The sequence below is a fragment of the Schistocerca cancellata genome, chromosome 3, assembly GCF_023864275.1.
Source record: "Schistocerca cancellata isolate TAMUIC-IGC-003103 chromosome 3, iqSchCanc2.1, whole genome shotgun sequence".
NCBI lineage: Eukaryota > Metazoa > Arthropoda > Insecta > Orthoptera > Acrididae > Schistocerca > Schistocerca cancellata.
Window position 1 is genome coordinate 36778011 of NC_064628.1, and position 24256 is coordinate 36802266.

General features: G+C 42.0%; 1 protein-coding gene across 2 annotated transcripts in view; it reads left to right on the top strand.

The window, feature by feature from the left end:
- LOC126176858 (tripeptidyl-peptidase 2) overlaps positions 1-24256 on the top strand; it is a 347489-nt gene that overhangs the window by 198212 nt on the left and 125021 nt on the right. For both annotated transcript variants that reach the window (XM_049924044.1, XM_049924045.1), the window contains exon 14: positions 14220-14374. In XM_049924044.1, the coding sequence (XP_049780001.1) occupies positions 14220-14374 (155 nt within the window). The remainder of the gene's footprint in view (positions 1-14219; positions 14375-24256) is intronic.

A 24256-nucleotide genomic window follows, 5' to 3' on the forward strand; every position in this document is an offset into this window, starting at 1 on the left:
TCCCTCACCCCATTTTGCTGCTCAGTGACTTTAATGCACACGATCCACTTAGGGGCTCTTCCAGAACCTATCCGGGAGGTGCCCTCATGGCTGACCTCAACCAACTCAACCTCATGTGTGTTAACACTGGAGCAACCATGTTCAGACTCCGTGCACACCTATTCCCATTTGGATCTCTTGTTCTGCACTACCCAGCTTGCCCATCATCTCGAGTGGTTCGTTCCCTTTGACATGTACTCGTGGGACCATTTCCTGTGTGCATTCAGTTTGCTGACGTCTACCCCACTTGTGTGTAAACCCAATTTGCAGTTTTTTACCACACTTGTGTGTAAACCCAAATTGCAGTTTTTTACCACACTTGTGTGTAAACCCAAATTGCAGTTTTTTACCCCACTTGTGTGTAAACCCAGTTTGCAGTTTTTTACCCCACTTGTGTGTAAACCCAATTTGCAGTTTTTACCCCACTTGTGTGTAAACCCAGTTTGCAGTTTTTACCCCACTTGTGTGTAAACCCAGTTTGCAGTTTTTACCCCACTTGTGTGTAAACCCAGTTTGCAGTTTTTTACCCCACTTGTGTGTAAACCCAGTTTGCAGTTTTTTACCCCACTTGTGTGTAAACCCAGTTTGCAGTTTTTTACCCCACTTGTGTGTAAACCCAGTTTGCAGTTTTTTACCCCACTTACGTGTAAACCCAATTTGCAGTTTTCTAAGGCTGACTTAAGGCTTTACTCTTCCCTGTCGACCTTTGATGAGCAACATTTCCCCAGTTGTGATGAATAGGTAGAGTACCTCACGAACATTATCCTTGCTGCTGACTGTGCTGTATCGCAATCCCCTGCTGGTCTGGCGTGCCGTGATGTGATTCGTGCACAGAGACGTGCTCTCAACTTTTTTTAACAGTTACCGTATTTACTCGAATCTAAGCCGCACTTTTTTCCGGTTTTTGTAATCCAAAAAACCGCCTGCGGCTTAGAATCGAGTGCAAAGCAAGCGTAAGTTCTGAAAAATGTTGGTAGGTGCCGCCACAACTAACTTCTGCCGTCGAATATATGTAATATATGTAATTTGATTTTCTTTACGGACATGGAATGGATAATTGTCCTGTGCCCCCTCACACCAAATACACATTACTGCATGTGTAGTGCTGATAGATGCAGGCATGCTTTGTCGGCACAAAGATAAATACTGGCGCCAAGACTTCTGCATCAGTAAATAAATTTAAAAAAAATGTGGAAGACGAGCTTTTTTTTTCTCCGCCCCGAGTTTCGACCACTGCATTTTCATACATTATCCAACGAAGTAAATACAAATTCCGTATTGTTCATCTTCGAATGTAGTAGAATTTCAATGTACTACGAAAATCCGACTGGCAAGACTGTTTGGGATGTTTTTCAATACGGCCAACTCTACGTTCTGAATTTTTTCCTACCTGTGAGAAGAGATGGTTGCTAATAGTAACCTGATGAAATGTGAATCACAAGCAGTATTCTCTTCACCATTCACCATAAGAATAATACAAATATAAAAATTTTGCCATGTGTTCTTCCGTGTTTGTTGCTATCTCATTTAAATCCTGTCTGCCTAATAAACTACGAAACTAGAGTGAGACAACAGGAAATGCGGAAGAATATACTTATAGTGCCATGTTTATATTCGTATTATTCTTATGCCTAATAGTGATACAGTCAGAAATGAAGCACGGCAACTGACTATATTTTTAAATCTAAGATGACTCTAATTTCTGTGCAGAATTTGATGTACTAAAGAAGCGGCCGCAAAGATTTTCAAACGGAGAAAAATTTTCGCCTAACTCTTGTTCAGAACATGTTCTATCATACGCAGCCTATTATTTGGTTCTTGTTGATCACTCTCAAAGGAAGCAGCAGTGTGAGTAACAACAAATAGCAGTCTCTTGCCATTGTTTCGCTAATGAGACGATTCGCCTCTTTTTAGTTGTAAGCGGCGGTAGCGCGCACAAAAGCAAGCCATGCCGTGAGCGGCGACAGGCCATAAACACGCACTATCAGAATGCAACAAACAATGCATGACACAGTACAGTGATGCATTTTCAGCTTAGAGTGACGTAAACACCTATAACAGAGAAAACGGCACTTATCAGATCAAAGCAAAATAAGCAATCGATTCAACCAGACGAAGCACGTGAAAAAGGAAGGGTACCCGTATAAATACGGACGGAGCGCCTGACGCATGGCAATGGCTACCTGGTAAAGCTTAACTGCTAAGCTTACGGCTCGAACCAAACTACTGTAGCTGTATCGTCATTCATTCGACCTAAATTGTGTGTCATATTACAATGGACCAACTTTGTTTCGATTTGGAGGTGCGGCCTAAAACCTTTCTCTCCCCTTGAATTTCGAGTTTCAAATTTCAGGTGCGGCTTAGATTCGGGAAATCTTTTTTTCCTTTATTTCGAGTCTCATTTTTCAGGTGCGGCTTAGATTCGAGTGCGACTTAGATTCGAGTAAATACGGTATCCTGCGATGGCGAACTGTATCCATTATAAACGGTTGCATGCACAGTGTCGTCACGTTCTTCACAATAGCAAAAAAACAGCTGTATTTCATTTACTAGTTCTTTCAACAGTTTCACTCCCTCTTCAGTCATGTAGGGCAATCTGACAGCTGTCTGGGACCAATATCCATTCCCTAGTTTCTGGCCTGATCATAGCAGATGAAGTCATTGTGGACCCTATTGCTATATCCAACACCTTGAGCCGCTGTTTTGCAGAGATTTTGAGCTCCACCCACTGTCACCCTGCTTTTCTCCCTTGGAAACAAATGGAGGCAGCTTGGATGATACCCTTCTCTTCTCAGAATCATGAATGTTACAATGCCGCCTTTACTATGAGGGAGCTAGATCATGTGCTCACTTCAGCTCTATCTTTCACCCCAGGGCTGGATTTTGGTCACATGTAGATGTTACAGCACCTTTCTGTTGCGAGCAAGCACTTCTCCTTTATATGTACAATTGCATTTTGGCAGATGGTGTATTTCCCAGATTCTGATGTGAAACTACTGTCATACCCGTACCTAAGCCTGGTAGGGACAGACGTCTTCCTTCTAGCTACTGCCCCATTTCTCTCACGAGCTGTGTTTGCAAGGTGATGGAATGTGAGATTCATGGCCAGCTGATATGGTGACTTAAGTCTCACAATCTACTAACCTCTGGACAGTGTGGATTACAAGTGCACCATTCTGCAGTTGACCATCTCGTCACTTTCTCAACCCATGTCATGAACTGTTTTCTGCGGAAATACCAGACTGTGGCCACGTTTCATGATTTGGAGAAAGCCTATGACACCTGTTGAAGGACTATACTCTGTAAGCTATACACGTGGGGCTTCCAAGGCTAGCTACCCAGTTTCCTTCAGGAATTTTTAAAAGACTTGGTTTTCAAGGTACCTATTAGTTCAACCTTGTCAAGGACTTTCCGATCTGTTGCAGTTTTCCACAGACTTGTCTCCTGTCTCCTTGAATGGCATCTTCAGTGATGTCTCAGTCATCTTTACTAGTGGAGTATCAACAATGGCTTTTGCTATTCCACTGACAAAACCGTTTATATGAATTTCTGATTGCACCATGGGTTTCTTCCACCGTCTTTACATCATGGACGTATTGTTCTCCTGTTCACTGAAACTCCAAAATTCCTGGGACTCAGGCTTTATATAGAAAACCTTCTTGGTTCTGACATGTCTTACCCGACTGTACGCTGTACCCTCCCTTCTGTGTCTAACATGTCCTAAGCGGTACTTCTAGGGAGTGGATCGGACCACCCTCCTTCGTTTGTACCGATCCCTTCGAAACTAGACAATGGGTGTTTCGTTTATGTATCTGCATGTCCAGCCATATTACGCCATCTTGATACAATCCACCATCGTGGAATTCGTTTGGTCACTGGCACCTTCTACACTAGCCTGGTTGAGACCATATATGCAGAAGCTGCCGAAGTACCACTGTCATATTGGTGTGATGTTCTTGTCAGCAGATAAGCATGCTGCTTGTTTGGCATGCCTGGCCGCCTGCCTCCTTTTTCAATAACACCCTTGGCCGCCAGTGTGGGGCATGTCTCTGTTACCTGCCAGAGTTCACTTTCGGCTCCTACTCTGGCAGCTTAAGTTCATCACATTGGCTTCACGTGGCAGCCCATGTTCATCTTGGATTTCATTTGTTTCCTAAGGTAACTGCACTGTATATGATCTGTCATAGTAAGTTTCTTGACCTTTGCACACAACTTAGCGCCATCAGTGTACACAAAGGTGCTGTCACTATGACCGACCATGATAGTGGATGTGCCATCATCATTGGCACCAACCATTTTCGGAATCGGCTTCCAGAACACTGCTTAATGGTTAGAGCAGAGCTTCTCGCCCTGTATCAGGCCACCCAGTATATCCGGCGACACAGGCTTTTTAACACTATACCATCCGGCATCACAACACTGGTGTCGTGCACGAAATAGCGGTCAACGGATGGCGACACCACAGTGGTGCCATGAGCAAGTGTCACGCAGTGGCCGGCAACAGCACTTTAATATCTTTTTCATTCTGTTGGTGCTGTGTTTAGGTTACAATGAGTTACACACATCAACCATTCTTTTGTTTTTATAAGTTCTTATGCCCTTTCATGGCAGATGAAAGAGACGATAAGATTATTTACGCCGTGTCTGACGTTTCGGATGACTTGGCCGGTTGGGAAGAAGACAGTGGATATCAAAAAAATGAAAGTGAAGCAGAATTGTTGGAAGATAGTGAAATACGTCTAAGAAGAACTAGGCAAACACTATGGTTGCTAACTGATTCAGATGAATCAGATGAAGAAGACCATGCACAGTGGTCAGACTTTGGTTTACCAAGGACCAATAATAAATTTGAAGGATCTCCGGGTCCAAACAATTTCCAAAAAATACAGTGTGTCGAGGATATCGTAGAACTATTTATTGGGAACGATGTATTTGAATATATTAACAACGAAATCAACAAGCACTACAGTCAAAATTGCAATTGAAGGAAACTGGATTAAAAAATGCCAAATTTATCGACGTTACAGGATCCGAACTTAGAAAATGGTTTGGGCTTGCTATCCTTATGGGAATTATAAAGAAAAGCAAGGATTGATGGTTATTCGCCAATGAATCCGTTGATAGACACAACAATATTTCACAAAACAATGTCCCCCAACCGATTCAGACAAATATTATCATTTTTACATTTTTCCGACAACAATAATAAACCAGATAATGCTGACTGGATTTTCAAAGGGCAATCCATAACTGATTATTTTTCCAAAAGCTTAAAGAAAATTTTAATCTGTCAAAATATCTCAATGAAGGAATGATACTGTGGTATGGACGATTCAAATTTAAAGTTTACAATCCATTGAAAATGAAGAAATACGGCATACTCATTCAGATGGTGTGTGATTAGAGTACAGGATACATTTCCTCGTTCAAGATATATTCTACATCTACATCTACATCCATACTCCGCAAGCCACCTGACGGTGTGTGGCGGAGGGTACCTTCAGTACCTGTATCGGTTCTCCCTTCTATTCCAGTCTCGTATTGTTCGTGGATAGAAGGATTGTCGGTATGCCTCTGTGTGGGCTCTAATCTCTCTGATTTTATCCTCATGGTCTCTTCGCGAGATATACGTAGGAGAGAGCAATATACTGCTTGACTCTTCGGTGAAGGTATGTTCTCGAAACTTTGACAAAAGCCCGTACCGAGCTACTGAGCGTCTCTCCTGCAGAGTCTTCCACTGGAGTTTATCTATCATCTCCATAACACTTTCGCGATTACTAAATGATCCTGTAACGAAGCGCGATGCTCTCCGTTGGATCTTCTCTATGTCTTGTATCAACCCTATATGGTACGGATCCCACACTGCTGAGCAGTATTCAAGCAGTGGGCGAACAAGCGTACTGTAACCTAGTTCCTCTGTTTTCGGATTGCATTTCCTTAAGATTCTTCCAATGAATCTCAGTCTGGCATCTGCTTTACCGACGATCAACATTATATGATCATTCCATTTTAAATCACTCCTAATGCGTACTCCCAGATAATTTATGGTATTAACTGCTTCCAGTTGCTGACCTGCTATTTTGTAGCTAAATCTACCTTTCTGTGTATTCGCAGCACATTACACTTGTCTACATTGAGATTCAATTGCCATTCCCTGCACCATGCGTCAATTCGCTGCAGATCCTCCTGCATTTCAGTACAATTTTCCATTGTTACAACCTCCCAATACACCAAAGCATCATCTGCAAAAAGCCTCAGTGAATCATCCACCAGGTCATTTATGTATATTGTGAACAGCAATTGTGTCCTATGACACTCCCCTGCGGCACACCTGAAATCACTCTTACTTCGGAAGACTTCTCTCCATTGAAAATAACATGCTGCGTCCTGTTATCTAGGAACTCCTCAATCCAATCACACAATTGGTCTGATAGTCCATATGCTCTTACTTTGTTCATTAAACGACTGTGGGGAACTGTATCGAACGCCTTGCGGAAGTCAAGAAACACGGCATCTACCTGTGAACCCGTGTCTATGACCCTCTGAGTCTCGTGGACGAATAGCGCGAGCTGGGTTTCACATGACCGTCTTTTTTGAAACCCATGCTGATTCCTACAGAGTAGATTTCTAGTCTCCAGAAAAGTCATTATACTCGAACACAATACGTGTTCCAAAATTCTAAAACTGATCGACGTTAGAGATATAGGTCTATAGTTCTGCACATCTGTTCGACGTCCCTTCTTGAAAACGGGGATGACCTGTGCCCTTTTCCAATCCTTTGGAATGCTACGCTCTTCTAGAGAGCTACGGTACACCACTGCAAGAAGGGGGGCAAGTTCCTTCGCATCCTCTGTGTAAAATTGAACTGGTATCCCATCAAGTCCAGAGGCCTTTCCTCTTTTGAATGATTTTAATTGTTTCTCTATCCCTCTGTCGTCTATTTCGATATCTACCATTTTGTCATCTGTGCGACAATCTAGAGAAGGAACTACAGTGCAATCTTCCTCTGTGAAACAACTTTGGAAAAAGACCTTTAGTATTTCGGCCTTTAGTCTGTCATCCTCTGTTTCAGTACCATTTTGGTCACAGAGTGTCTGGACATTTTGTTTTGATCCACCTACCGCTTTGACATAAGACCAAAATTTTTTAGGATTTTCTGCCAAGTCAGTACATAGAACTTTACTTTCGAATTCATTGAACGCCTCTCGCATAGCCCTCCTCACACTACATTTCGCTTCGCGTAATTTTTGTTTGTCTGCAAGGCTTTGGCTATGTTTATGTTTGCTGTGAAGTTCCCTTTGCTTCCGCAGCAGTTTTCTAACTCGGTTGTTGTACCACGGTGGCTCTTTTCCATCTCTTACGATCTTGCTTGGCACATTACTCATCTAACGCATAATGTACGACGGTTTCGAACTTTGTCCACTCATCCTCAACACTATCTGTACTTGAGACAAAACTTTTGTGTTGAGCCAACAGGTACTCTGAAATCTGCTTTTTGTCACTTTTTCTAAACAGAAAAATCTTCCTACCCTTTTTATTATTCTTATTTACGGCTGAAATCATCGATGCCATAACCGCTTTATGATCGCTGATTCCCTGTTCTGCGTTAACTTTTTCAAATAGTTCGGGTCTGTTTGTCACCAGAAGGTCTAGTACGCTATCTCCACGAGCTGGTTCTCTGTTTAACTGTTCAAGGTAGTTTTCAGATAAAGCACTTAAAAAAATTTCACTGGATTTTTTTGTCCCTGCCACCCATTATGAACGTTTGAGTCTCCCAGTCTATTTCCGGCAAATTAAAATCTCCACCCAGAACTATAACATGGTGGGGAAATCTACTCGAAATATTTTCCAAATTATCCTTCAGGTGCTCAGCCACAACAGCTGCTGAGCCAAGGGGCCTATAGAGACATCCAATTACCATGTCTGAGCCTGCTTTAACCGTGACCTTCACCCAAATCATTTCACATTTCGGATCTCCGTCAATTTCCTTCGATACTATTGCACTTCTTATCGCTATAAACACGCCTCCCCCTTCACTGTTCAGCCTGTCTCTGCGGTATACATTCCAATCTGAGTTTAGGATTTCATTACTGTTTACGTCTGGTTTCAGCCAACTTTCTGTCCCTAGTAGTATATGGGCGTTGTGACCATTTATTAATGAGAGCAGTTCTGGGACCTTTCTATAGACGCTCCTGCAGTTTACTATTAGCACATTAATATTGTTATTCCCTGTTGCATTTTGCCTACTCCTACCTTGCCGCGTCTCAGGAGGCGTCTTGTCAGGCCTAGGGAGGGGATTCTCTAACCTAAAAAAACCCCCATGTGCACTCCACACGTACTCCGCTACCCTTGTAGCCGCTTCTAGCGTGTAGTGCACGCCTGACCTATTCAGGGGGACCCTACATTTCTCCACCCGATAGCGGAGGTCGAGAAATTTACACCCCAGATCTCCGCAGAATCGTCTGAGCCTCTGGTTTAAGCCTTTCACTCGGCTCCAAACCAGAGGACCGCGATCGGTTCTGGGAACGATACTACAAATAGTTAGCTCAGATTCCACCCTGCGAGTGAGGCTTTCCGCCTTCACCAATTCCACCAACCGCCTGTACGAACTGAGGATGACCTCTGAACCCAGACGGCAGGAGTCATTGGTGCCGACATGAGCAACAATTTGCAGTCGGGTGCACCCAGTGCTCTCTATCGCCGCCGGTAGGGCCTCCTCCACATCTCGGATGAGACCCCCCGGCAAGCAGACAGAGTGAACACTGGCCTTCTTCCCCGACCTTCCCGCTATTTCCCTAAGGGGCTCCATCACCCGCCTAACGTTGGAGCTCCCAATAACTAATAAACCCCTCCCCCCGTGTGCCTGCTCGGACCTTGCTGAAGGAGCAGCCACATGTCCACTCACAGGCAGAGCGGGTGATGCCACACGGCCAGTCTCCACATTGACCCTCCGCCGCGAACGCCGCTGAACCCGCCACTCCCCTTGGGGAGAGGGTGGCTCAACCGCGCCCGGTACCCGCGAAGATGTCTCGACAGCAGGGACAGTGGGTGAAGCATGTAACACCTGGGGTGTTCCTTGTGACGCACCAGACTCCCCACTGCCGCTACACTCCGAGGCAGCAGCCTGAAGACGGCTGACCGCGGCCATCAACATGCTCAGCTGTTCGCGAACAGTGGCCAGCTCCTCCTGCGTCCGTACACAGCAGTCACACATCCTATCCATCCTAAGGAATCAATTTACTGAAGAGAGTTAATCAACCTTTAACTAGACTGCTAATTCACTAAAGGCGGCTGTTTATTCACTAAACTGTGGTTGCTAGCCACTTCTTGTAGAAAACAATGAAAATAGCACTACCTGTCTCTGGACTGTATTGAAAACAAACACTAGCACTACTGGTACTATGGTTGACTACAGGGACTCTCTCTGACTGTATTCAAAACAAACACGAAATCTATGGAACACTATTAATAGCACCCGACAATTAAAGCTTCCTAAAAGCAAATACACACGGAAGAAGAAGTGACAAGTAAGAAAAATACAGTTAATACTTAAATTGAGGTAGCTCGCTGCACAGCAGACGTGAAGCAGACGGCAGTTACGGCGTCACTGGACAGCCTTTAGCAAAAACAGTGATAGCACCATTGACACCTTCTTATGTAAAGTGGCATTACTTCTACATGGATAATTGTTATAACAGTGTAGAACTTGCAGAGAAGTTACTTGAAAAGAAAATTAGAGTTTGTGGAACGATACGGCAAAATATAGGATTTTTGTAAAAATTAAAGCGCGCAAAAGTCAGTGTTTGCAGCTTGTCATCAAAGGAAAAGTGAAGTATTTTCACAGGTATGGAGAGCTTCGAAAACTAAAACGATATGAGTGATCTCTACAACACACATGCCACTTTCACTGACACTCAAAGAAAATGTAGAAAAACCAATTACACAATAAACAAACCTGAAAGTATATTACACTACATGAAATACATGAAAGGAGTGTATCGGGCATACCAGTATTTGAGTTATTACCCTATACGCAGAAAAACTATAAAATGGTCAAAAAATGTTTGCATGTGCCTTTTTAATTGTGCATTATTTAATGCATTCCATACATGTCAATATTTCAATACAGAAGAGTCTCTGATTTCACAGTTTTTTATTGAAAGTCTCTGATTTGTGGATAAAAGACCATGTACCTGCTTCTGAGCAGAACTTGGAGGTTGCCACTACATCGTGTATGTCTCATCATGATCCAGTCACATAAAACAACACCAACTAATACTTATTTCTGAAACGAAAAAATGAAAATGAAGAAACTGCCATGTATGCTCCAAAAACAAAAAAGAAAAGGACATCAAACAACTTAATGTGCAAGTCTTGTAGAGTTAAGTTACATCTCGGTGACTATTTTTCTGCATATCATATGAAAGAGAAATACTAAGTACCAAAGACAATGCAAATAAATAAATATATGAAACAAACAAATTTTGTATTTATTTATGTAAGTATATCTTTGAAATTTCATGAAAGTTGGGGAACAGGGTTGAGAAGTTACGAGAACGAATGATAAGATTAGTAAAACTTAACAATGTATAATCTCCCGGTAATGTCAAGAATGGCCGGCGACAAGCCAAGTAATTCGAATTAGCGCTGCTGGCGCAAGGCGAATGAATTTGTATGAGACATGCGGACGGCAGAGTGTTAATTGTGTCACACTCTGTGCACTTCAGAGCCTCTGTGTGCTGTACGCAATCCATCCCTTAGTGCAACAGATTTAAGAAGCAGCCACTTTCTTGCTGTTGAGTGAGCCACTGTGATGTTCATGTGGGTTCCTTGTCAGATTGGTGTGACAGAAAATGAGGTTACTGTCAAAGCTGTAATCCTCCTATGGTGTCATTTTGGCATCATCACTAGTCCTCTCTCCACGGGAACAAGCTCCAGGGAATTAAACCTCTCCTCTCCCAGCCACTTGGCTGACCTCAACTTGCTCTCCCACCATGAGATCATCATTGTACTTAGGTTGTGCATTGGGTATTGTCAATTTTGCTACTGCTATTTGCTATTTGCTAAATTGGTGATCCCCTCCACTTTTTGCTCATTTGCTGTCACTCTGTGATGGTTCGCCATTTCCTGACCTAATGCTCCCCCTTTCCTTTCCTTTCCTTTCCTTCTCTCTCTCTCTCTCTCTCTCTCTCTCTCTCTCTCTCTCTCTCTCTCTTTTTTTAAAAAAAGCTACTTACATTCTAATGTACATTAGACACCTTGAGTTATTGGGTGTTTTAGCAAATGACACATGGACTGTCAACCATGTTTTATTTCTTATCCATTGTAGCAATACAGCGAAGGGCATTTAATCTTTGGTTCAGGGCTTCCTCTGCCTCTACAGCATATTTTGTTGACCTTTTTCCCTTATGAGCTTAGCTGTTTTTGCACCCTAAAAAAACTGTCTGGATTCTTTCCACTAACACCAGTTTTCTGAATTGGTCAGGTGGAAGTTCTTCCTACAATACATCCCCTGATTCCCATATCCCCCTTGGCCTCAACTTTCACTAGTCTCTGTCATCCACCTGCTTATCCCCCTCTCTGCTCCCACTCCAGTGCTACACTCCTATCCCACCCATGCACCTATTTAGATCTTTCCTCCTCTCCCTTCTCACTCCTCACTCACCCTGCTGTCCCTCCCTTTCCCTGCCCTACACCTCTTCCTTACCCCCACTATCCATCCCAGCTAGATTGCTGCCCACATCAGATGCAGTTGCAGTTAGATCTTTGCACCTGGAGACAGTGTGTGTGTGTGTGTGTGTGTGTGTGTGTGTGTGTGTGTGTGTGTGTGTGTGTGTGCGCTAGTGCGCGCTTTTTCTGTTTCTGTGGAAGAACATTGTCCCAGAGCATTTTCTTCATTTTGCCTGTCTGTGACTCAACACCTCTGTGTGGTGAGCAGCCATCTATCCTGTCCATCTCATTATTTCTTCCTTAGGGGGGGAGAGAAAGAGGGGAATTTTATTTTAAAAAATGGCTGTATGCTGCCAATCACTCATGCATATAACATGCACTCAAAAAGAAAATACCTGGATGCTGTAAAATGAAAACCATTGGAAGGGTCATAATGTCGTTATTAGTGGAAAAAGCGTGGTCCCCATAAGAACACTGATGTTTCAAACTCACTGCTAGATGGACGTAGGTAAGCACCCATGTGATGCCCGGGTGAGTACACATTCGCCTACCACTGCACTCAGTCTGTACTGGAAACAGTGAAATTTCTGTTTCAAAGAAGAGCAAAGGGGTGTAGTGCCAGACACTTGTAGGAATCTGGGGGTTAGTAATTCATCAAAGAATAGCAGAGGGCTGCAGATTGCACTGTATGTCCGAAGTAAGGGCTAGACATGGCACAAGCAATTCAGGGATGGATGGATGTCATTGGCCGTTGATGTTCAGTGTGGAACTCCATACTGCATTACCAGTACCATTGTCCAGTATGTGGATGACCTGACTATTCAAGGCCAGCTAGTTATGATAGCAGACATTGCCAGGATTGAGCATTGGAAGTGTTCATGCTACTGTTAACTGCAGATTAGAATTTGACAAGGTGTGCACCCAGTGGGTGCCTCAGTCTTCAACCAGCACAGGAAGTGTGTTGAATGATACTCTATTGAACATCTGCAGTGCTATATCAGGGAGAGAAATGACTTCCTGTCACGAGTGGTTGCTAGAGATGAGACATAGTGTCATCACTTCGACCCAGAGTCAAAACAATAAAGTTTTCAGTATAGGCATGCAGGGTCACTGCCACCAAAAAAATCCAGGGCTGTTCACATAAGTATGGGAAAGACTATGCTAACATCCTCCTTTGACAAGAAGTTGACTTTCTGCAGCATGGGATAATAGTGAATGCACAGTGATATTCATAAACCTTGACCACCCTTTGAAAAGCAAACAAATTGAAATAATCTGGTCAACTCGTATGTGAGGCCATTCTGCTCCAAAACACCACGAGGCGTCATACACCAAACGCCGTCAAGTAGTTCTTGCAGACATTTAGATGGAAAGTTTTCAGTCACCCACTATACAGTACAAATCTGTTTCCCTGCAATTATGCAAATTTTGGAGAAACAAAACAGGCTCTAAAGGCAGACAATTCATCTTGAACAAGGACATCAAGCAATACTTTCGGAACTGGTTCACACTGTAGCCCCAGGAATTTTAAGAGATGGTAATTCAATGTCTTCTGACACAGAGGGACAAATATCTCAACAATTGGTGGGCAGTAATTTTGACTCTATCTGAAATTGCCACTCGTTGTTTCCTTTCCTTACTAGTGGTTGTTGCTTTCTTACTGTAGTTTCTGTTATTATAATGAATTGAGATTATAGTTTTTAAAATATCGTATAGTGATGGTGGTTCCAGTCAAGAAATGCATGAAAGCATATACCTTTTTATTCTGGAAAACTTTTATCCCTGTCTTTCTTTGTAACCAGTATTCCTAAAGTTGACCAATTTCAGTACGTTTCCTTTCACGGTAACCACCTGGTACATTCAATAACTGACAAAATGCAGGAGGGAAAGAAATTGCATAGTCAGATAATATATAGTTGATGAACAAATGTCAAGATCCAATTCCAGCAAAAATTTTGAATGCCATTTTCCTTTTAGGTTCTTTTAAATAAAGAATTGGTGGTACAGTTTTAGCACGCCTTATAACCCACCACATGACAGACCTGAGGTACTGTGGGAGCTGCATGCTTGCTGCATTAATTGAAGTTAAGCATATGTGTTCCTGTCAGTATTGTAAATATGCTCCTTGTGATATATTTTACATTTAGAAGAGCAAGTAAAATAGCGCTCACAGTTACTTCAAAGTGCTGGTGTCTACCTTCTTTATAGTGTTCACCTTTAAATTGAAGCCCATTTTTTTGTGTCTGTGTTTTCCTCAATAAATAAATATGTTTTGAAAGGATTATGCCTTGATGAAATACAATTGCCCCCCCCTCCCCCGCCACCTATACATGGTTTCGGTGGTCATGAAACTTCTCTGAAAATGTATGGGCGGCGAAAAAGAAGAAAATTGAGATTGATCAAGGGAGAATCCTCTCAAAACATATTAATTTCTTTATCTTAACCCTTAAATTTTAAGTTACATTTAGTTACACAATTTGCAATGTTTTAACTAAATGATTGTTTTCTAGTTATACGTCTGCAGTCAGTAGATAAAGATAAATCGGGCAGGTTTGTAATACACTGCCTGCAATTGCGGCCAAAACTGGTGTGCAAAACACTAGAGTGCCATAAAGTAGTAAATGTGACTGCACAGAGCGAGGTTGTCCAAGGCTTTCCTGTTCGGGTAAGCAATTCTTGTAAAATACTATTTAGTTTCTCAGAGTATGACTTGAAGGAAAATGCTGCACACACTTCATGATTTTGTAAAGTATAAAGTATTCCATTTGGAAGGATAGATATTACTGTGAGCACTCATTCTTTTGTATTTTGCCATTTAATTTTTTATTCATTACTTTTATTATTAATGATTTAACACCATTTTTATTATTAATGATTGAACACCATTTTTATTATTAATGATTCAACACCATAAAACAACAATATGAAAAAGCAAGTTGCCACTCACCATATAGTGGAAGGAGTTGAGGTTGGAGAGGAAATTCTGGAGTTGTTCTTCACTGTGAGTCCAGATCATGAAAATGTCATCAATAAATCTGTACCAAACTTTGGGTTGGCAGGCCTGGGTAACCAAGAAGGCTTCCTCTAAGCGACCCATGAATAGGTTGGCGTTTGAGGGGGCCATCCTGGTACCCATGGCTGTTCCCTTTAATTGTTGGTATGTCTGGCCTTCGAAAGTGAAGAAGTTGTGGGTGAGGATGAAGCTGGCTAAGGTAATGAGGAAAGAGGTTTTAGGTTTTAGGTAGGGTGGCAGGTGATCGGCGTGAAATGAAGTGCTCCATCGCAGCGATGCCCTGGACATGCGGAATATTTGTGTATAAGGAAGTGGCATCAATGGTTACAAGGATGGTTTTTGGGTAACAGACTGGGTAGGGATTCCAGGCGTTCGAGAAAGTGGTTGGTGTCTTTGATGAAGGATGGGAGACTGCATGTAATGGGTTGAAGGTGTTGTCTCCCATCCTTCATCAAAGACACCAACCACTTTCTCTAACGCCTTGAATCCCTACCCAGTCTGTTACCCCCGGAAACCATCCTTGTAACCATTGATGCCACTTCCTTATACACAAATATTCCGCATGTCCAGGGCCTCGCTGCGATGGAGCACTTCCTTTCACGCCGATCACCTGCCACCCTACCTAAAACCTCTTTCCTCATTACCTTAGCCAGCTTCATCCTGACCCACAACTTCTTCACTTTCGAAGGCCAGACATACCAACAATTAAAGGGAACAGCCATGGGTACCAGGATGGCCCCCTCAAACGCCAACCTATTCATGGGTCGCTTAGAGGAAGCCTTCTTGGTTACCCAGGCCTGCCAACCCAAAGTTTGGTACAGATTTATTGATGACATTTTCATGATCTGGACTCACAGTCCAACCTCTCCAACCTCAACTCCTTTGGTTCCATCAGATTCACCTGGTCCTACTCTAAATCCCATGCCACTTTCCTTGACGTTGACCTCCACCTGCCCAATGGCCAGCTTCACACGTCCGTCCACATCAAACCCAGCAACAAGCAACAGTACCTCCATTATGACAGCTGCCACCCATTCCACATCAAACGGTCCCTTCCCTACAGCCTAGGTCTTCGTGGCAAACGAATCTGCTCCAGTCCGGAATCCTTGAACCGTTACACCAACAACATGAAAACAGCTTTCGCATCCCGTAACTACCCTCCCGACCTGGTACAGAAGCAAATAACCAGAGCCACTTCCTCATCTCCTCAAACCCGGAACCTCCCACAGAAGAACCCCAAAAGTGCCCCACTTGTGACAGGATACTTTCCGGGACTGGATCTGATTCTGAATGTGGCTCTCCAGCAGGGATACGACTTCCTCAAATCCTGCCCTGAAATGAGATCCATCCTTCATCAAATCCTCCCCACTCCACCTAGAGTGTCTTTCCGCCGTCCACCTAACCTTCGTAACCTCTTAGTTCATCCCTATGAAATCCCCAAACCACCTTCCCTACCCTATGGCTCCTACCCTTGTAACTGCCCCCGGTGTAAAACCTGTCCCATGCACCCTCCCACCACCACCACCTACTCCAGTCCTGTAACCCGGAAGGTGTACACGATCAAAGGCAGAGCCACGTGTGAAAGCACCCAAGTGATTTACCAACTGACCTGCCTACACTGTGAAGCGTTCTGTGTGGGAATGACCAGCAACAAACTGTCCATTCGCATGAATGGACACACGCAGTGTTTGTTGGTAATGAGGATCATCCTGTGGCTAAACATGCCTTGGTGCACGGCCCGCACATCTTGGCACAGTGTTACACCGTCCGGGTTATCTGGATACTTCCCGCTAACACCAACCTGTCAGAACTCCGGAGATGGGAACTTGCCCTTCAGCATATCCTCTCTTCTCGCTATCTGCCACACTTCAATCTCCGCTAATTTCTAATTTCAATTTGCTGCCGCTCATACCTCACCTGTCTTTCAACAACATCTTTGCCTCTGTACTTCCGCCTCGACTGACATCTCTGCCCAAACTCTTTGCCTTTACAAATGTCTGCTTGTGTCTGTGTATATGCGGATGGATATGTGTGTGTGTGCGCGCGAGTGTATACCTGTCCTTTTTTCCCCCTAAGGTAAGTCTTTCCGCTCCCGGGATTGGAATGACTCCTTACCCTCTCCCTTAAAACCCAAATCCTTTCGTCTTTCCCTCTCCTTCCCTCTTTCCTGATGAGGCAACAGTTTGTTGCGAAAGCTTGAATTTTGTGTGTATGTTTGTGTTCGTTTGTGTGTCTGTCGACCTGCCAGCACTTTCATTTGGTAAGTCACATCATCTTTGTTTTTAGGTATATGTATATATATACACACATACAAAAAAAAAGTGTTGTAAAAGTGGACTGCCATGTAAATATCAATGGAAAATCCAGGATGGAATGTAACAATATTATGAAAAGGAAAGTTGCTACTCACCATATAGTGGAGATGCTAAGTCGCAGATAGCGCAGCAAAAAGACTGTCACAAATAAAGCTTTCAGCCATTAAGCACTTTTTCGACAATACACGCGCGTGCATGCGCCATGTGTGAGAGCTGCATTTGCGTGAGCCTTTGTTTGCACGCAAATGCAGCGCGCGCGCTTCACCTATTGTTGATGAAAGCCTTAATGGCCGAAAGCTTTATTTGTGACAGTCTTTTTGCTGTGCCTGTCTGTTACTTAGCATCTCTGTTATTTTGGACTGTCCTGTAATTTTTCAGCTTTTTCCAAGGCTTCTCAGCTTTTTGTTTGCAAGGAATCTCTTGCATTGTTATATAGTTCTGTTGAATTCTAAGCTCTTTATCAGTTTTAGATTGACTGAAAGCACACGATGTACATCGGATAGGTTGCGAAAGGCAAAGAGCTCATTGGTCATAAAGACCTAAATTTTCACATACTAAAAGCTGGTTCTGCTGTAACATAATACTTTAGGCTACAATATTAAATTGCTGGAAACTATTTGTTCATCCAAAAAATACAGTGATCTGATTAGTATTAATTAATTAATTAAACTGTCTGTAAACATGTGTTCATTATTATTTGACTTGACAAAAATTGCAGATTTGTACTAACCTAAAAAAATGCAGCCATTTGATATAAAAGGACTGTTCAAAAAGTTACTGACCATTTGTAATTTTGCGCCAGTGGTGTGTTGGAGTGAAATGCGGTTGGCGTCCCTGCAGAAGCGTGTGTTTAATGTGTAACTGCCAGAAGTTTCATCATTGTATGTCTGTTAGTAATTGTTCGATTCTGTATTGAGTAGAATGTTCTGTCGCACAGTTTGCAAATTTAGAGATGACACAGAGTTAGAGAAGCAACACATCTGAATGAAATTTTTTGTGAAACTTGAGAAAACCTTGAGAGAGAGAGAGAGAGAGAGAGAGAGAGAGAGAGAGAGAGAGAGAGAGAGAGAGAGAGACCAAATGATACAGAAATCCAATGGTGATGAGCGATTAAGCCATACTTGGTGTTAAGAGTGGTTCAGACAGTTCAGAAATGGTTGGACAGAAGTTAAAGAGGACCCTCATTCAGGACACTCTTCGATGTGTACCGATGGTGCTCATGTCAGGAACATCAATGAAATTGTTCATGCTAATTGAAGACTTGACTGTGTCAGACATAGCAGAAGAATGTAACATTTCAGTTGCGTTATGTCATGAAATCCTGACACAGCATCTTGGAATTCATCGTGTTGCCACAAAGTTCATCCCATGGCTAATGAGTCACGACCAGAAAGATTTTCGCCTCGCAGTATGTGAAGAGCTTTTGTATCACGCAAATGAGAAAAAGATGTTGCTTAAGAGAATCGTAACTGGTGATGAGACACGGTTCTAAGATTATGATGTTGGGACCAAGGCTCAATCTTTACACTGGGCTGGGGAAAAAAAAAAGAATTAATGCCTCAGGGACAAACCGTTAATCAGTGGTACTATGGGGACGTGTTGCAATGCCTATGAGAAAATGTGAGATGGAATTGGCCTGAAATGTGGCAAGACAATTCATGGCTCTTGCATCATGATAACGCACCCGCACATTCATCCCTGTTGGTGCGAGGCTATTGCACACAAAAAAAAAAAAGAAATCATTATGATGTCACATCCTCTGTACTCTCCAAATGTTGCCCGTGTGGACTTCTTTCTATTCCCAAAGTTGAAGGACAAACATTTGCAACAATAGATGACATAAAAGAAAACTTGCAGACGTGGCTTCGTGCGATCCTGCAACAAGCATACCAAGACCATTTCCTGATATGGAAATGGCATTAGGAGCGGTGTATTGATTGTGGAGGAAAGTATTTTGAAGGACACCATGTGCAACAAGTAAAAGCTAAGTGCAAAAAAATTTTGCCAACAAAGTCCTGAAATTTTTTGAACAGACCTCGTAAATAACTGCATTTTGTTCAATTTTTATTTTGGGAGTTTTAAGTGATTTTTGTTTTCATATGTTTTTAGCCCTTTTCTATAAACCTAATTCAGTCAAAATGTTGTTGCCATGCCTTGGAGATGTACATTGCCCATCTATGCCAGTGTATATGCACAGACAGTAACAAATTTTGAAACAGATTATGATTGTAAACAAATTAACTGATAATAAAGACTTTCACTGTGACAGTAATCATTCATCACCTAAGTAGACATTGGGTAAAAAATAACACTTTGCCAAAAGTAAAATGTTACATCACAAATCCCCACTCTTCGATGAATGATGTCGTCGCTGTTAAATAAGTAACGAAAGAATAATTGTAGTGATGAACAATTTTTAGCATTTTAAAATTGTAATGCAGAAAACATGAAGGAAGCAATTAATGCATAGTTTGTTTTACTAACTAACAGCTCACACAATTAAAATATTATATTCTTGCAGTATGACAATAAAGTACTTGATGATGCTTCGACAGTAAAGTACTTGTATGTTGTTTCCATTTGTTTGTACTTGGGGAGTAACCATTAAGAGGCATGGTAAACCAGTTGCACCTCCAGATTCTACTTCAGCCCTTTAGTCGCACTGGGATAAAAACTCATTGCTTAAATGTGCTAATTGGACACTGAGTAAGTATCATTTCCCTTTACTGTTGTAACACTGTCCAGATAAGAGGATGATTTCTACAAAGGAAACACACACTAATATGCGTGCGTGCCTTGCAATATGCTGTTCAGAGAAGATCTCTGTTCGCTTGTACTCTTATGGATTTATGGACAGCCCTGCAGGCTTCATGGCAATTCCCTCCAGCATTACTTCAGACAATAGTCAAGTCCACACCATGTCGCGTTGCGGCACTTCTGAGTGCTCGTGGGGGCCCTGCACGATATTAGGCAGGTGTACCGGTTACTTTGGCTCTTCAGTTTATAATAACTGCATAACAGAGATTATAATAACTGTGACCAAATAAGAGGAGTTACAATTTTGGAACAACCAACCACCTTTTTTTACCTTGTATACTATACTATACTATACTTCTTCACTCCTCAGCATTAACATTATGAACAGCGCATAAAGCTCACACTTACATCCCTATTATTCATTTATTAAACCAGCATATAAATTAGATGGCTAAAAGTAAGTTAGAGCCCTCAATTTTGCAACTTTGGAGTAAGCATCAAAACCAGCAGTATTCCGTTTGTGAAGAAACTCTGTGACACCTGCTTCCTCAGAAGGCCATTTCCAAAACTCTATCAAATTTTCACAGCAATAGTGTCCCTATGTGCACCTCCATTTTCTTTCATTTGAGTGTAGGTCCTCATTTCTTTGCTACACCTAACCTATTCCTTACACAATTTACATATATACGGTAAGTGCAGTATCCAGCTTACTATTTACCTTCTTTCCTCTTTTCTCCTATGTTTTGGGGTAATGTGCTGCTACCTTGTCTATAATCCTTACTCGATTTCTGAGCTTCCTCAAAAGCTCTCTCTTAAGTGTGCTCCTTTGTGTTCTACTCGTAGCCAAACCTTGTTTTTTAAATTTTTTAATTAATTTATTTACTTTTTATTGTGAACTTATTACCCAGCTATGGCTCTGAATGAATGTCCCCATGTAGAACTTGTCCGGATATTAACTCGTCATTGCACTGCTACACTGATCAGCCAGAACATTATGACCACGTACCTAGTGGCTGGTATGTCTACTTTTGACACGGGTAACAGTGGCGACACATCTTGGTATGGAAGCAGTTTGGCCTTGGTGCTCACTAGAAGGAGTTAGCACTGTGTGTGCACTTGCTTCCCCCCCCCCCCCCCCCCCCCCCCCTCCCCCCAACACACACACACACACACACACACACACACACTCTCTCTCTCTCTCTCTCTCTCTCTCTCTCTCTCTCTCTCTCTCTCTCTAGGGAGGGTGCCTGACTTCACGTTCAGTCGCATTCCAGATGTGTTCAATCAGGTTCAGATCTGACCCAGCACATTAGCTGGAGCTTGCCACTGTGTTCCTCGAACCATTTAATCACGCTCCTGGCATTGTGTGATGGTGCATTATGTTTTTGAAAAAAGCCACTGCTGTCAGGAAACATGATTGTCAAGAATGGTGTACATAATCTGCAACCACTGTATGATAATCATTGGCTGTCATGGTGCCTTGCATGGGCTCCACTGGACCCATGGATGCCTTTGTGAATGTTCCCCAGAGCATAATTTAGGTGCCACCAGCTTGTCTCCGACCCATGTTACTGGTGTCGAGGAACTGTTCCCCTGAAAAAGACGATGGGTGTGCGCACTCCTATTAGCGTGATGAAAAAGGTATCTGGATTCGTTAGACTATGCACTGCTTTGCCACTCTGTCAATGTCTTGTGCCGATGGTCACTTGTTTATTTCAGTCATAGTTGCTGATGTGATGTTAACATTAGCAGATGTATGGCTCGTTGGCTGCAGACACCCATCATTAGAAGTGTTTGGTGCACTGTGTGTTCAGACACAGTTGTGTTCTGCCCAACATTAAACTGATGTTAGTTACACCACAGTTTGCCACCGGTCCTGTTTTACTAGTGTGCCCAGCCTACGACATTAGACATCTGTAATGAGGGGTGACAGCCAAACCCCTTGACGTCTGGATGTGGTTTATTTTGGTTTCGCCATATGTTGAAGACATTCACCACAGCATTCATCAAATACCTGACAAGTTGTTCAGTTTCCGAAATGCTCATGCCAAGTCTCCAGGCCATCATAATGTGCTCTCGGTCAAACTCAGATAGATCATGTGCCTTTCCAATTCTACACATAGACAGCACACTCACTGATACTACATGCAAAACCCATGTGTCTTGACTAAGTCATTCCTCGCCAGGTGATGCTGCTGTCGTGTGGACAGGTTTATTTTGATAGTAGGTTGGTGCTCATAATGTTCTGGTTGATAGGTTTAGATGAGGTTGGTTGGTTGATGATATTCAATAGATCATTTGAATGATTCTCTTATTGAAATGATGTGGAATGAGCCAGGTAGTTAGTTACATTCAATAGATCGTTTGAATGATTCTCTTATTGAAATGATGTGGAATGAGCCAGGTAGTTAGTTACATGTTCCATTGATTAATCTCATGGTAACTTATAATGTGGAATGTGTCAAGGGCAAAAGAAATGTACGCATGAATCAAGGGTTTTTTTAAGCTTAAAATTTTTATTACCTGTAGGTTTATTTGTTCCTATTCAAGAATTCATCTATGGTATAGGAGGAGTTGTCAAGCAGATATGATTTCAGTTTTATTTGAAACTATTACTGCTTTCTGTCAGTCATTTTATTTAATCTGGTAATTTATCAAAAAGTTTTACAGCTGCATATTTTACCCCTTTCTGTGCCAAAAATATGTTAAGCAGAGTATGGTGTAAATATATATATCTTCTGGTATTATAATCATAAACATCCCTGTTGTTTCTAAACGGCTCCATGTTGATGAGAACAAATTGCATTACTGAGGAAATGTAGGCATCTGTTTAAATGATTAGGAATTCTTACAGTAGCCTCGCAGTACGAGATGTGAGACTGTGAGCCCAACACCTTTTTCTAACCACTTTCTTTTGAGCAGTGAATACTTTTTGCCTAAGTGTTGAGTTACCCCAAAATATTATTCCGTATGACGTCAGAGAGTGAAAGTATCCAAAGTATGTTTGCTTACTAATTTCTGTATCCTCAAAATTAGCAATTATTCTGATTGCAAAAATTGCTGAACCTAGTCGCTTTAGAAGATCCAAAATATGAATTTTCCAATTATGATTCTCATCTATATGTACACCAAAAACTGTGATATTCTCTATCCTGGCTACTGACTGTTGTTGGTGTATTATATTTATTGAAGGAACTCTACTCCTTGCAGTAGAAAATGGGGTGTACTGTGTGTTTTCAAAGTTCACAGCAAGCCCATTAGCAGAAAACCAGTCAATAACCTTTCAAAAGACATTATTTATACCATTTTCTATTTTAGTTTCTTTAACTGGATTAACAATTATTCTTGTTTCACCAGCAAACAGTACCACTTTAGCTTCTAGTTTCAGGTAAGAAGTGAGGGCATTCACATATATCAAGAATGGAAGGGGACCCGTGCTCGAACCCTGTGGAACACGTAATGTAATTTCACCCCAGTTAGATGAAGTGGGAAACGTCCTTAAATCACTTAAACCATATAAAGAAACTCTTTGCTTCCTGTTCTGTATATATGTATGTCATGTTTCACACAAGCAGATGCAGAGCAAAAGTGGCTGAACTTAATTGTTTGAGAAACTCAGTAACATCGTTCTTTCAGCTCAAGTTTTCATCACTATGCACACCAAAAAGTATGGAACATTCTACCCTGTATTAACTCCATGTGCTGCTTCAGTTGTTGGTATGACTCTATTTTACAGAACTGAATTAGGAAGAGTCCATATTCAGAGAACTACTTAATGATTCTTTGGAAAAGTATTAGCATCTTCCTGTGTTGCTTTTTCTCTAATGGGATTTATTTTATCGCTATTTTTGTCTGTAAAAAGTATCAATTCTGCTCGTTGAATGTCAAGTGGAAGGTCACTCACATACATAAAGAGTGCACCCAGAACTGAGCCCAGAGGGACTTCCTTAGTAATTTCACCCCAGTCACTAAAATTTTCTACCCTTCCAGCACTATTTGAATTGTCCAACACAACTTTGTGCATTATGTTTGTTAAGAGTGATTCAATGAGCTGTGTGGAAAGTCAAAAGTTTCATAAAACTTGAGTTTTTCTAAGAGAGTAATATGACTCCACAAGAAAATGCCATGGAAAGATCACAAAAAATACCAGCTGACGATATTTTTATACTTAAGGTTTGTACTATTTGATGAGTGAATATATAAATATCATTTCCAGTTGAGCAATCCTTCTGGGATCCAGACTGTTGCTTAAGTTTAAACTGCTCTTGAGTACGTCACAATTTTTAGAATTAGGGATAAAGATGTCAGTAAAGAAACTGGGCAAAAACTTATTGTCATTCTTGTCATTTCCCTTGTGAAGAGGTTCAACAGTTACCTGTTTTAACCTGCGTGGAAAAAATCCCTATGCCAGTGATGCATTATGTACTGTTTATCACAAAGGATTTTACTTATTAATTTGAGA